This window comes from Macrosteles quadrilineatus, unplaced genomic scaffold (genome assembly GCF_028750875.1).
Source record: "Macrosteles quadrilineatus isolate MER2022 unplaced genomic scaffold, UCM_ALF_1.0 Scaffold_1__1_contigs__length_201487025, whole genome shotgun sequence".
Taxonomy (NCBI): domain Eukaryota; kingdom Metazoa; phylum Arthropoda; class Insecta; order Hemiptera; family Cicadellidae; genus Macrosteles; species Macrosteles quadrilineatus.
In genome coordinates, this window is record NW_026542594.1 from 135,217,691 (window position 1) to 135,233,265 (window position 15,575).

A 15,575-nucleotide genomic window follows, 5' to 3' on the forward strand; every position below is an offset into this window, starting at 1 on the left:
AACCTTTTTACTTGCGGCGCATTGGACCGCACGGGCTTACTACTTAATATATTTTTTTTAACGTAATGTTTAAATAGAGATTTGATTAAGTTATCCCTTTTTAGAGTTAGGGTTTGCTCTCTAACCCCTAACGGTGGAGGTTGTAGCTTTGCGTAGATTGTACAGTTCTCGCGATTACGTGCCGGAAGCGACCGTGCCAGAAGCGACCCAGCAAAAATCGTGCCAGAAGCGACCCTGGTAGTAGCGTGAGTGCCACTAGCGACCCATTGTTTGATAAAGGATTTTACAATGTTTTGTTCAAATCGGTGTTAATGGCTTATAAACAAATCCTATTCTTGTTATAGTAATATGCACCACCTGGAAGAGCCCAATATTCGCCTAAAGAGCTGTTTTAGCATCTATAGCTCCCAGCTGCTAGCATTGACTCAAGTTATGGGTGGTAACGAACTTTTACCATTTTTTAAGAGCCAATATAATCAATTAACTTATCTTTTCTTTATTTTTAAATTTATTATCTAAATATGTAAATATAAGATGGTGGATGTGTGTTTGTATACTACTTAATCGCACGGGAACCACTCAAAAGATCCAAATAAAACTTCACATGAAGCTAGTTTATCAAATATAATCAAAATAATTACCTATTTCAGTAAGTAAAATACTATGTTACAATACTTGTCAGTACAAATTTTATAATTATGCCATAGTTTTTATTTATTTTTTTATTTTTTTTATTTACATGCTTCAATACAGTTTACACCATTTACATTGAAGCAGTTCATGCACACAGTGGGTTTCTTCTTGTCTATCACTTAACTTTTGCTTACACTTTCATGCCATGCATTTTATTACAGTTATGTAATAATATACTGACATAGTCATTAAATATGAAATCCCTCTCACATAGGCTACTGCCCGTGCGTGAGAAATTTCCACTATCAGTAAATAAATATTCTAAATTGAAAAAAAAAATAGATATTTATAAAACATGACATGACAGTTAATTGGTAATAATTTGGTTGAAAGAAAAAAATAATAACTACAGTAAAAAAAGGTATACAAAATCCGGGAAGACAGTTTTATTATTTGGATAGTTAGTGCAAAATCCAGACAAAATTCAAAAAGCAGAAACCATTCGAATCGTCAAACTTTGGATCTTTGCAACTAGCCTGTTTGGAGATAGTGACTTCTTAAAATTTAATGAAGTTGACGTGTTAACAATTGTTAACATATTATGTTTGGATTAGGGTTTGAAATATATTCTTGGACTCTTTCTTCAACGTCCTGTCCGTTGCAAAGCATAGGCCTAATTACAACAGCTTGTTTTCATTTAATTAATATTTTTCTTATTTCATTACGTTTAAAATGGCCCTCCAATGTTTACAAAGTGTGACAATAACAGTTGGAATACAAAATAAACAAGATTTGTATTCAAAGATAAATTAAGAGCAATAAACTGTTTGATGATATGACAGATAATTAATAACAATGCAATGGATTTATTGACCTACACATTTTATCTCGAGAGAGCAAAAACACCATTCGTAAAAAATATATGTAATTGCTAATTTAAGTAATTTGGTTATAACTCATTTCCATTCTAGCTCCTGAGCTGTTATATTCAATGTGATAAATAGGTTTACATACCTTATAATCCGACAAACAGCTCAAATAGTAGGTTGTTTACATGTTACGGCTTGTATCCACCATTGTCAAAACATTGCAGTTGGAAAAAAATACTTAGGCCTATCATTGTTTACTAATGTCCATAAACTTTTACACACACATACACGAACGAATAAAAAAAATAGGCCTATTACAATAAATGGACCTGGAGTATACAAACTGTAATAGTTTGCTTATTTTATTTATGGATATGTGTTGTAAATGTATACTCGTATGAATTATACTATACAATTTACATAAAAAACGATTTTTTCTTTCCCAAATGGGAATAAATTTAGTCTGCAGGACTGCTGAAGCGGGAGTATTTTGTTATGTATTTAATGTGACAGCAAATCGTTTTAATGGTTTTATAGTGAAATTCTGTTTAGTTTTTGTTAACAATATAAGTTGAATCGGCGTTAATTCATTACTCGCCTCCCGTACCAAATTCTTGGGTCGCTAGCGGCACTATATTTAATTGGTGGGTCGCTAGTGGCACGGGTCGCTTCTGGCACGGTCGCTTCTGGCACGACACCGTTCTCGCAGCTAGTCTGGGCGCGCGGCCGCGCTAGGGCAGGGGGTGTAGAGGGGAGTGTTTATTGCTCGTTTCCAAAAACATTCGGCCCACACGGCACACTGGGGTTGTTCAGCGCCTCACTGCTGTCTTCATGGCTTTGGCGTGGGGGACGGTTAGTACACAAGGGTCCGCGCGCCCAGACTAGCTGCGAGTACTGTAGATTTGCGATTGATATTTTCTACCGTTTTATTTGTATGTCATATTTTGAGGCTAATAGTACGTTTTTATCATATCTTAAAGTTTTTAATTAAAACCAATTTTTTACATTTTTACCCGCTAAGCCAGAAGCCAGACTAAGAATTTAAGTATAGCCTTTAAAAATATCTATCAAACTGGTTCTTACGTTGTACTGAGTATTATAACTTATTACGTATGTATATATTGTACATTTGTATTTTTCTAAGTCCTCTACGTTATTGTGTATCATAGTATTAGAGATTAATAAAAGATTTTTTTAAAGGAACCTGGGTTTATTTTAAAGACCTTTGATTAGTGCGTATCAAAAGCTTACTCATCACAACTAAATATTATGCAACACACTTTTCATACAACCTAGAAATAAAAATAGTGTTTTTGAAAGCTTGAAGTCGTGGGATCAAGTCGAATTTTAGCTTGATAAACTCACAATTTTATTGCGAAAACAAATAATTGCAAATGAAACGAAAAATATTAAAAAATTACATTGTCATCTTATTTACTGGTGCAATCCAGTGGTGAGTCACCGGCCGCCGGGGGAAGGAGGGGCAGGTACTGGGCCGCCGCTGGTGAGAGTGTGTGTGTGTGTGAGTGAGGGTGGCCTAATCCGCTGGAGTCCTTCGAGCTTCTGCCAGACTATAGACAGCCTACCTTGTCTTATCTCTTCCCTAGTGTATTGGTCTATACATGAAATCAAGCCATTGGTAGCCATCAGGTCTTTATATGCATTCACAGTGCAGCAAAACTTGTTCATCAAATTAATGTTAACATCTCCAAGTGTAATAAAATATTTAGATTTAGTGCTCATAATTACTTCACTTAACTCTGTAATAAAAACTTTCTCATTGGTTCTCGGAGGTTTATAAATAGCTAATATACAAAAGACTAGATTAGTTTGTTTACATTCTATCTCTAATAACATATGTTCAAAACTTTCTTTAGCCAAAATAATAGAATTTTTTACAGAAAATTTCTTTTTAAGAAAAACACAAATACCTCCACCTTTACTGTTCACTCTTAAATTAAAATAAAAATTATAACCATTTAAGTTAAACATATCTACTAAACTCTCCTTTATATTTACTTCTGTCAAAACAATTACATCCAGGTATTTTAAACTAGTGTCAAACAACAAAATGAACTCATTCCAATGTTTTTTAAGAGATGCAATATTTAAATGAAAAAAGGTTAAACCATTATCAAAGTTGTGTTTCTTTGCGCAAATTATTAATTCTGCTATGTCTTGGCAGCTAACAGATTTTATCTCATCATCATCATTTATAGCTTCAGCCATCTAGAAGTACTGTATGCCATAATGTAATTACTAAACTATAATACAACTTACTTAATTTTAACTAAATCTTCCTCTGTATCAATTACTATGACCTTGGAATTATCTTCCTTCCTCACCCGAACCGCTCCATATTTATACCAAATGTACTTATAGTTGAGACTCTTTGCCTTATCTTTAGCCGTCTTCAATAGGTTTCTGTAGTAAAAGGAAAGATTTTCGCTGATGAAGATTCTTCCACCATGATGTCCTGTAACCTCTGCATTTGTTACAACTTTCTTCCTAGCCTCCAATAACCTATTACGTACTTTTCTGTTGGCAAACTGTACAACTAGGTGGCGTTTGCAGAGGCTTCCACAAAATTGAGCGGAGTCATCAAGAGTTTATATTATATTGTTTTGGTCATACTACAGTTATACCAGTCGTTTTTAAAGCATGCGTTGCGGGTCTGAAGTAGCATTTTTACTCTTTAGGAAGTAAAAATAGTTTGTATCCTCTATGGAGTAAAAATCAGCTGTTGTCAACTCAGTTGTAAATTTCTATATTGTAAACGATTGCATGTATCGAAATATGTATCGATTCGTGCTTCGTAATTATTTTAACATACAGTCTACAGTCTCTTCCCAAAGCCTTTTAGCATTGCAAATACATTAATCCATTCCCACACTCAACACGCTCACCTTTACTACTTCCTTCACCACCCCCAACGTCGTGGACCTGTTTCCCTCTCTTCCCATAGCATTTTAGGATTGCAGATACATTAATGTAATTGCCAAAGATAGTTCCCACACTCTGCACTGCAAGCCTTACTACTTCCTTCACCATTTCCTACGTAAGAGAGTTGTTTCCTTCCCTTCTCATAGCATTTTTGGATTAAAGATACATCAATCTAACTATCACAGACGGTTTTCACACTATACTCATACTTTACTACTTTCTAAGCCATTTCCTACGTCGTGGACCTGTTTTCACCACTTTCCATAGCAATTTAGTATTTTAGATACGTTAATCTAATTGCCACAAACATTCCCCACACTCCGCACTGCTAGCCTTTACTACTTCTTTCACCATTTTCTACGTCGTAGGGATGCTTCCATCCCTCCTCATAGCATTTCAGCATTGCAGATACGTTAATCTAACTGCTACAAACGGTTTCCAGTTCCCACACTCCACACTGCTCACCTTACTACTTCCTTCACCTCTTCTTACGTCGCGGACCTGTTTCCCTCTCTTCCCATAGAATTTTAAGATTGTAGATACCTTAATCTAATCGTCATAAACAGATCCCACACTCCGGACAGCTCACCTTGACAACTGCCTTCACCACTTCATACGTCTCGGACCTTTTCTCTCCCTTCCCATAGCATTTTAGGATTGCAGATCCCTTAATCTAATCGTCATAAACAGTTCCCACACTCCGGACTGCTCGCATTTACTACTTCCTTCACCACTTCCTACGTCACGGACCTGTTTACCTCCCTTCCCATAGCATTTTAGGATTGCAAATACCTTGATCCAATGGTCATAAACAGTTCCCACACTCCGGACAGCTTGCCTTGACTACTTCCTTCACCAATTTCTACATCGTGGACCTGTTTTCCTCCCTTCCCATGGCATTTTATGATTGCAGGTACCTCAATCTAATCGTCATAACCAGTTACCACACTCCGGACTGCTCGCCTTTACTAAATCCTTCACCACTTCCGACGTCGCGGACCTGTTTCCCTCCCTACCCATAGCACCATAGGATTGTAAATACCTTACTCTAATGGTCATAAACAGTTCCCACTCTCCAGACTACTCGTATTTACTACTTCCTTCACCACTTCCTACGTCACGGACCTGTTTACCTCCCTTTCCATAGCATTTTTGGATTGCAGATACCTTGATCTACTCGTTATAAACAGTTCCCACACTCCGGACAGCTTGCTTTGACTACTTCCTTCACCACTTTCTACATCGTGGACCTGTTTTCCTCCCTTCCCATAGCACTTAATTATTGCAGATACCTTAATCTAATCGTCATAAACAGTTCCCACACTCCGGACTGTTCGCCTTTACTACTTCTTTCACCACTTCCTACGTAGCGGACCTGTTTCCCTCCCTTCACATAGCATCATAGGATTGCAAATGCCTTAATCTAATGGTCATAAACAGTTCCCACACTCTGGACTGCTCGCATTTACTACTTTCTTCACCACTTCCTACGTCACGGACCTGTTTACCTTCCTTCCCATAGCATTTTATGATTGCAGATAACTTAATCTAATGGTCATAAACAGTTCCCACACTCCAGACTGCTCGTATTTACTACTTCCTTCACCACTTCCTATGTAGTGGACCTGTTTCCCTCCCTTGCCATAGCATCACAGGATTGCAAATGCCTTAATATAATGGACATAAACAGTTCCCACACTCCCGACTGCTCGCCTTTACTACTTCCTTCGTCACTTTTAACGCCACGGACCTGTTTCCCTCACTTTCCATAGCATCATAGGATTGATAATTTATTTTTGTAAAAAAATACAACCGACTTCAAACTCTCTAAAAAGAATGAAATAATTTCAATAAAGTAAACTTTTGTATTAGGCAAGCTCACGTATTTTAAGTCGGCGCGACTCTATGATGATGTTTGATACAAAATTGAAAGAGGGTGTCCATATTGCAGGTGACTCTATAACTAAAGGTGTTAATCTGCATGTCTTTTTCATAGTTGTGCGTTAAGTGTTATTTTATTACCGTAATCAGAGATCGGCATTATAGTGGTATTAACGAGTATCTTTAAAAAGATTATAACGCATTTAAATGTTTCTAACTTGGAAAAGTAACGTTTTAATACTAAACTAGCTTCTTTTCCCTATAATAATATCAAACTAAATTATTTTCTTATTCATATAGAACATTTGTGTGTGTTATTTTCATAATGCATTTATTCTGAAGTAAACATAAAATACAAGAAAATATTTTTCCTTTAATATATAAACAAAACAGTTAAGTATGTTTTTTTATATATTTATGTTATCCAGCTACAATTTATTGATTTTCAAAATACACACACAACATTTAATTTCAATCATATTTGCAGTTTGAGCCGCGCCGACTTGAAATACGTGAGCTTGCCTAATACAAAAGTTTACTTTATTGAAATTATTTCATTCTTTTTAGAGAGTTTGAAGTCGGTTGTATTTTTTTACAAAAATAAATTATTTTATGATTTTTAGTGACTGTATAATTTTTTATATATTAATTACTTCAGGATTTTTGATCAGCAAAACTGTTTGACACAATCAAAAGTTCCACAGAACAATCATTATTTTAAGAGTCACCTGTTCAGGTTACATAATCAATGTTCTTATTCTTAAAATCAATGTAATATTCTTATTCTTAAAATCAATGTAATATTCTTATTCTTATTCTTAATGGGTATGAAAATAAACATTTTTAGATATTCCTTAAGAAAGAAAGAGTTGTCCATTACATTAGGCCTAATGAAAAACTAATTGTCTTTTCTAGATACATTAAAATGTCAGACATCATCGTTTCCTGCAATCGGTGTACTTCTACATTATAAAAAGAAATACAGTAAAGTCTCAAGCCTTTTGGAACAATATGAAAGTTATTCCTCAGCTACCAGCACTAAAAAATCTCTCAAAAGTGGAAAATTGGTCGTTAACACGTATAGTACCTTTGGAAAATATTATATGAAAGATTGGTTCAGCTAAAAGTGGTGTAAGTCATGTAGGGGGTTTTGTTTGCTCAAGATATAGCCTAGTCAAAATTGCAAATCATCTTCCTCTAGGACTTTCCGAAGCAGGCATAATAGTATTGATATGTTATAGTAACTGGGTAGAGAATATTAATAAACATTCCACATCTGCAAATTGAATATGTATATGAAAGATTGGTTTAGCTAAAAGTGGTGCAAGCCATGTAGGTGGTTTTGTTTGATCAAAATATAGCCTAGTCAAAACTGCAAATCATCTTCCTCTAGGACTTTCCGAAGCAGGCATAATAGTATTGATATGATATAGTAACTGGGTAGAGAATATCAATAAACATTCCACATCTGCAAATGCATGTTTGATAATTAAAATATTTAACACTTTTAAGACAATTGACGATTATGCACTGTCACACTTCTTAGGTCGTGTATGGAATAAATGCATTTAATTTATATTTAGACCTGTTTTACGATTGCTTTGGTTTTCACAATACACCTTTATTTGTCAATATCATACAGCTATTCATTGAAACATATATGTTTTTGTAAGTCAGAATATTCAATACTAAAAACAGAATTACTGTATACACAAATTAGGCCAAACTTTAAAATACATTTTTTATAGTAACCAAAACAAAATGCATTTTTCTCAATGTAATTCATTTAGGCTCCATGGCAAGAAATAGTTTATTGATCAATATGAAGCAACTGTTTCATGAAGAATTGTCTGTAGCTTCATTTAAATGGTTTCAACTAACAGCTGTATGAATGTTATTATTATTTATTGCCTTCTCTGCACAAATGTAAACAATCTGCACAAATGTAAACAAAATAAATGTTGAATATTTAAGGTTTTCAGAATTTTTCACCGAAACAAATATTATACTTAAACCTAATATATAAGGTACCAAATAGAAACTCTCCTGGTTATTTTGGTGGTGGAACCACACTGATCGGTAAAAGAATCACAGAGAAATTGGTGAACATACATAGAAAAAAAAAAACATCGCCACAAACAAATTGAGAACCTCCTCCTTTTGTTGGTAGTGGGGAAGTCGGTTAAAAATACCCTAATATAATGGTCATAACCAGTTCCCACACTCCGGACAGCTTGCCTTGACTACTTCCTTCATCACTTCCTACGTCACGGATCCGTTTTCCTCCCTTCCCTTATAATTTTTAGAATGCAGATGCCTAAATCTAATCGTCATAAACAGTTCCCACACTCCGGACTGCTCGCCTTTACTACTTCCTTCACCACTTCCTACGTAGTAGACCTGTTTCGCTCCCTTCCCATAGCATCATAGGATTGCAATGCCTTAATCTAATGGTCATAAACAGTTCCCACACTCCGGACTGCTCGCATTTACTACTTCCTTCACGACTTCCTACGTCACGGACCTGTTTACCTTCCTTCCCATAGCATTTTATGATTGCAGATACCTTAATCTAATGGTCATAAACAGTTCCCACACTCCAGACTGCTCGTATTTACTACTTCCTTCACCACTTCCTACCTAGTGGACCTGTTTCCCTCCCTTGCCATAGCATCACAGGATTGAAAATACCCTAATATAATGGTCATAACCAGTTCCCACACTCCGGACAGCTTGCCTTGACTACTTCCTTCATCACTTCCTACGTCACGGACCCGTTTTCCTCCCTTCCCTTATAATTTTTAGAATGCAGATGCCTAAATCTAATCGTCATAAACAGTTCCCACACTCCGGACTGCTCGCCTTTACTAAATCCTTCACCACTTCCCAAGTCGCGGACCTGTTTCCCTCCCTACCCATAGCACCATAGGATTGTAAATACCTTACTCTAATGGTCATAAACAGTTCCCACTCTCCAGACTACTCGTATTTACTACTTCCTTCACCACTTCCTACGTCACGGACCTGTTTACCTCCCTTTCCATAGCATTTTTGGATTGCAGATACCTTGATCTACTCGTTATAAACAGTTCCCACACTCCGGACAGCTTGCCTTGACTACTTCCTTCATCACTTCCTACGTCACGGACCCGTTTTCCTCCCTTCCCTTATAATTTTTAGAATGCAGATGCCTAAATCTAATCGTCATAAACAGTTCCCACACTCCGGACTGCTCGCCTTTACTACTTCCTTCACCACTTCCTACGTAGTAGACCTGTTTCCCTCCCTTCCCATAGCATCATAGGATTGCAATGCCTTAATCTAATGGTCATAAACAGTTCCCACACTCCGGACTGCTCGCATTTACTACTTCCTTCACGACTTCCTACGTCACGGACCTGTTTACCTTCCTTCCCATAGCATTTTATGATTGCAGATAACTTAATCTAATGGTCATAAACAGTTCCCACACTCCAGACTGCTCGTATTTACTACTTCCTTCACCACTTCCTACGTAGTGGACCTGTTTCCCTCCCTTGCCATAGCATCACAGGATTGCAAATGCCTTAATATAATGGACATAAACAGTTCCCACACTCCGGACAGCTCGCCTTGACTACTTCCTTCATCACTTCCTACGTAGCGGACCCCCCTTCCCATAGCATTTTATGAATGCAGATACCTTAATCTAATCGTCATAAACAGTTCCCACACTCCGGACTGCTCGCCTTTACTACTTCCTTCACCACTTCCTACGTCGCGGACCTGTTTCCCTCCCTTCCCATAGCATCATAGGATTGAAAATACCTTAATATAATGGTCATAAGCAGTTCCTACACTCCGGACAGCTCGCCTTGACTACTTCCTTTATCACTTCCTACGTCGCGGACCCGTTTTCCTCCCTTCCCTTATAATCTTTAGAATGCAGATACCTAAATCTAATCGTCATAAACATTTTCCACACTCCAGACTGCTCACCTTTAGTACTTCCTTCACGACTTCCTACGTCGCGGACCTGTTTTCCTCCCTTCCCATAGAATTTTAGGAATGCAGATACCTAAATCTAATCGTCATAAACAGTTTCCACACTCCAGACTGCTCACCTTTAGTACTTCCTTTAGCACTTCCTACGTCACGGACCTCAAGCTAGTGTCGTCATTTGATTATATTTATGATTCATAGCGTTTCTGTTCTAATATCTGTGGAATAATGCTATCAGCTATTTCTTCATCTGCTGCATTCAAAAGTCAACAGCTGATCATATGTCTTTGTTTATGTGTCAAATACTGCTTCCATAAGGATTACATTGAAACTTTGAGACCCAGTGGGGCGGATTCCTGAGAGTTATTTTTAACGCCATATAGATGTTGGCACTCAGCGATATGGTATTTATCACCATCCAAAATTTGAAAACGATTGATTCAGCCGTCTAGGAGGAGTTTGCGTATTACGAAATGCATAAAAGTCGACGTATAAGAGCTTCGCTCGCTTCGCTCGCTCCGCTCAATTATATTAGCAGGCCGTTGTTCAGTTTTCAGTTCAGGGTTTTCAGTTTCAGGGTGGGGAAAGAGAAAGTCAAAGTCCAGTTGCTTTGGAATGCAGTGGGCCTGTGGAAGGGTAGTGACGGCCATTATCAACACCCCAAGCACTGACGGGTGGGAAGGGGAAATGTTTGTTTGGTGATTGATATAATCTCAAGTGTCAAACATTGTCTTTAGTTGATGTTCATTATCTGACAAGTTTTATGTCATTTGTTTATGTTGTAGTAATGTAAAATGTGACAATGTTTGATTAAAACACAAGTACCAGGGGACCGATCTTGCTCGAGGTGTTTGATTTGTTCAAGAGGTAAAAAATAGAGCTTATAAGCCTACAAATATTTTCAGTCTTACTACGATCAATTAAGTAGTAAAGTCAATTCGTGTTCCTCAATTTAGTCTACAAAACTTTTTAATCTGGACGATCAATCTATAAAATGTCCACAATAAGCTTCAACCATTATAAAACTCATGATACATAACATCTGTTATCTGACGACCGTTATTGCATTAAGTCACTGGGATCGTGGAACGTTGCAACTATAATTACGGGATGGTGTAATAAACGCATCAATTCGTGTGGTACATCGTCGAAAAATACAAATCTCCTTGGCCTTTCCTTTAGATGTTTAGTTCAATGTCAGTGTATATTGTTTTGCAGTAAAACACTTAATGTTTTTGAACAGTTGTAATTATCCCTTTGGTTAGTAAGATCATACAATGCAAATGTATTATACAAGCAATTTTCAATAGCATTGAAATTGGAGGAAATCGTAGGAGCCATTTTTTAAATCATATCGTGCGCAATCTTTACTCATATTATAGTATATATTAGTAACCAAGATGTGATATTAAAAAATACTTTAAAACAACTGCCCAACGAACAACTAATTTCTACTAAAACTAACTTTATTTTCTATCAGTTAGTTTTTCAACTAACTAATAACTTCTATCAGTTACTTTTTAAACTAACTAACTTATAACTTCTATCAGTTACTTTTCACGGGACTAACTTATAACTTCTAACTAGTTAGAATTTTTGACTAACTTTCCCAACTATGAAGGTGTCCATCCAATCAGTAAAACGAGAATGGTATGTCAATTTTGATTACCGTAATTTATCTTTTTTTCATATTATTTCAACCTGTTGACCAACTTTGATTACAAAGTAGCTAGCTATTATCATAGATAAAACATACTCCCTCAGTAGATTTCTCATCCTTATGGAACAGCTGAAGACAATTTTGTTGTTAGTTCTGTACGGTTTAAGTAGAGGTCGTGTTTTGTTTACAATTTGTTTCCCGTTATTACAGCCATTTAAAACATCGTTTAACCAAATAATACGATCTAATCATAAACAATAACTTGTCCCCTAGTTATATAACCAAACAGTAAAGCACAAATCAAGAAATTAACCCTAAAATAATAGAAACAAAGTTTCGTTGACACTAGCGCCTTTGTGTCACGTACATGAACTAGACACGAAAAACGTGCTTCAAAATTTACAATGGGATGAGAAGTCTACTTGTGTTGGTTAGTCTATGCTATTATTTTAACTGTATATATTGACTGTATGGACATTTTGCCAAGTAGCAAACATCATATTAGGCCTATTACTGCTATTTTGAATAGATACTTTGAAGAATTCAGTACATTAGCTATAGGGTTTTTAAAAACTTAAATTGCTATTTGATTAACAATTTGTGAAACTGTTTACAGCCCATCCACAGTCAGAACCTGGTGTGTGCTACTGTCACAAGAACTGTATGGTACGTCATGTTGTACTATGTACACACCCCCAGGCCAGGTATGATTACAACAGTGAGAGTGACCGTCACAGTGTTGTGGTACCCCTGCAGCCACCACAGCCAGGCAGTGAGACTACCACCATTGAGTACTTGTTTGCATGCAAAACAAGCTGCCCACGTGGTATGAACCGCAAACCCATCATTGTTATTTACACTTTGGAGAACGAACAGTAAGTCCTCCAGATGTTGCAAATATGTATTCATTCTTAACATTATTCATGCTGTTGGAATTCAATGATGATCAATGAAGATATTTAATTTTTTAAATAGGCTACTGCTCTACCATGTTTTGAAGACTGTAGTTCTTTTGATTTGATGTTTATTAAGGTAGCCTTAACCCCTGAAGGTGGTATTAGGATCCAGCTTTGGTCACTGACATCAAAGAATTGGAAGTGTCCTTTATGGACAACAGTTTTAGGTATTATTTAGGGATGGACGGGTCCCGAAATTTCGGGAATTTTTCGGGAAAAAAATATTCCTGATTATCGGGACGGGATTACATTTAATTCGGGAATTTTTCGGGACGGGATTTGGTCCGATCGCCGGCGATTTTGCCGCTTCGCGAGTGCCGATGACGCCGCTATTGCGAACGATAGGTCCGCGAACGCAGGAGACGAAGTCGTTTTGACGATTGCGCCGTGACCGCGGAGTCATAACGACGATCGCACCGTGACCGCAATTATTGGACCGACGATCGTGCCGTGACCGCGGAGTCATAACGACGATTGCGCCGTGACCGTGAGTCATACCGACGATCATGCCGTGACCGCGAGTCATACCGACGACCACAACGTGACCGCGGAGTCATACCGACGATCACGCCATGACCGTGAGTCATACCGACAATCGCGCCGTGATCGCGAGTCATACCGACGATCATGCCGTGACCGCGAGTCATACCGACAATCACGCCGTGACCGCGAGTCATACCGACAATCACGCCGCAACCGCGAGTCATACCGACAATCACGCCGCAACCGCGGAGTCATACTGACGATCGCGCCGTGACCGCGAGTCATACCGACGATCGCGCCGTGACCGCGAGTAATACCGACGATCACGACGTGACCGCGGAGTCATACCGACGATCGCGCCGTGACCGTGAGTCATACCGACGATCGCGCCATGACTGTGAGTCATACCGACTGCGAGTCACAAGTTTCTACAGGTACCTGTAAATTGTTACCCATTTTTTGGTTTTTATAGATCAGTGCCACAAACGGTAAAGATACGGTAAAGATTGATTTTGTATGCCTTTTTTGGTAACTGCAATACTCAAGACTTTCTTTTTATGCACAGAAAAAAATCCCGTCCCGAAAATCGGGAAGGAAATAAAAATCTCGTCCCGTCCCGTCCCGAACTAAAAATTCAATCCCGTCCATCCCTAGTATTATTGCTATTGTATTAGGCAGAGTAGACTAGCTGTTATAATTGAATAGTTTCTAGATGCAGCACGTAAGTAAATCCATCCTTGGCAATAAAGCAAACTTGAGCTTAGCGGAGAAACAAAAACTAATTTTTATAAGCTACAATAATTTTTGTCTAAAGCTAAGAGTGATTAATTTTGGTGTGTGGGTGCGTGTGTGCGACGGGACTTGACCTGGCCTCCATCGACATTCCGAATTTGCTAATACTATGGGCTTCTTTGTATTCTCTTCTCCCAATCTTATTAATATTTTACAGGCTTTAAAGATTACTGTAAAGGTTATTTTATGTCCTAGTGGCTTTGTTGTATATTTTTTCATTATGTTAAGAGTACTTCAGTTCCTGGTACATATTAGTTATTTATTTATTACAGTTGTGAGGTCTTGGGGAGATTAATTCTACCAGTGAAGATATGCAGCTGTCCTAAAAGGGACAAGGAGAAAGAAGAGAAAGAAAAAGAGGAGATGGAAAAGCAAGGGAATGAACGTAGAGGCAAACGCAGAATTTCCCAAGAGAAACCAGATAAGAGGGTAAAGTTTGAGATTGCTGACAAAAACGTAAGTTTAACTGTAAACATTTAGGACTACGTGTCTTGAATAATCAAATCTATATTAATATTTTAACGGAATTACTAAGTAATGGATTTCTGAAGAAAAGAAAATATTTCTTCCTATTGATATGAAAGCTAAGCCAACATATCCGGCAGACCTAAAATGATGGGCCCAACTGGTTACGAGAATTATTTAAAGTAGGCCTAATGATATTTTGTATAAAAATAATTACAAGTTATTATGCATCTTACTTATAACAAAACAAAATTTCTTCTTTCATGTTCTAATTGGTTTTACATTGCTTGTCATCAGTTTCAATTGTAACATTGAAGTTCTAACTGTTTCGGCCATTTTCAAACACTTTATATTATTCTATTCCTGTAGTTCATGAAATACATTAAACCAACTTTAAGAGCATGATTGATTGTATTGATGAGGAGCGGACTCAGGATCCCATCACATCAACCGAAGCTTATTGTGCATACCCCACTAGGCAACTAGGCAAGTTTCCCTTGTCCATGACCAGTTCCGGGAGCTTTGCCAAATGTTAGCGTCTGGTTCATCACCTAGCTACTTTTGATCGTTCAGGGCTGTTCTAGCACCGAGTCTGTAGCAATCCAGAATGATTTGCGCGGATTAAGTACTTAATGTTTCTCTCGTAGTCTCCTCACTATCACGTTGCATAGAATGAGTCAGCACGGCCCACAGTCTAAACCCTGCTGGCAAGGTGCGGCGTATGATTCCTAGGAAAACACTCTGACGTATCACATTGTATTGTGTGCTCTGCGGACTCCGCAGGATCATCACCGCAACCTGCTGCTGTGTATACCCCGCAGCTAGGAAAACACGCCTTAAGTGAGGCTGAAGGCTGAGCCCATGCAGAGTCCCGCACACCCGAGAAAGGCTAGTTACTCCAGGAGGCTGCCT

At 37.8% G+C, this 15,575-nt stretch overlaps 1 protein-coding gene across 2 annotated transcripts in view; it reads left to right on the forward strand.

The window, feature by feature from the left end:
* The window catches only part of LOC128985371 (cellular tumor antigen p53-like), a 56,651-nt gene that overhangs the window by 37,163 nt on the left and 3,913 nt on the right, over positions 1-15,575 (forward strand). For both annotated transcript variants that reach the window (XM_054404810.1, XM_054404819.1), the window contains 2 exons: positions 12,584-12,842; positions 14,471-14,654. In XM_054404810.1, the coding sequence (XP_054260785.1) occupies positions 12,584-12,842; positions 14,471-14,654 (443 nt within the window). The remainder of the gene's footprint in view (positions 1-12,583; positions 12,843-14,470; positions 14,655-15,575) is intronic.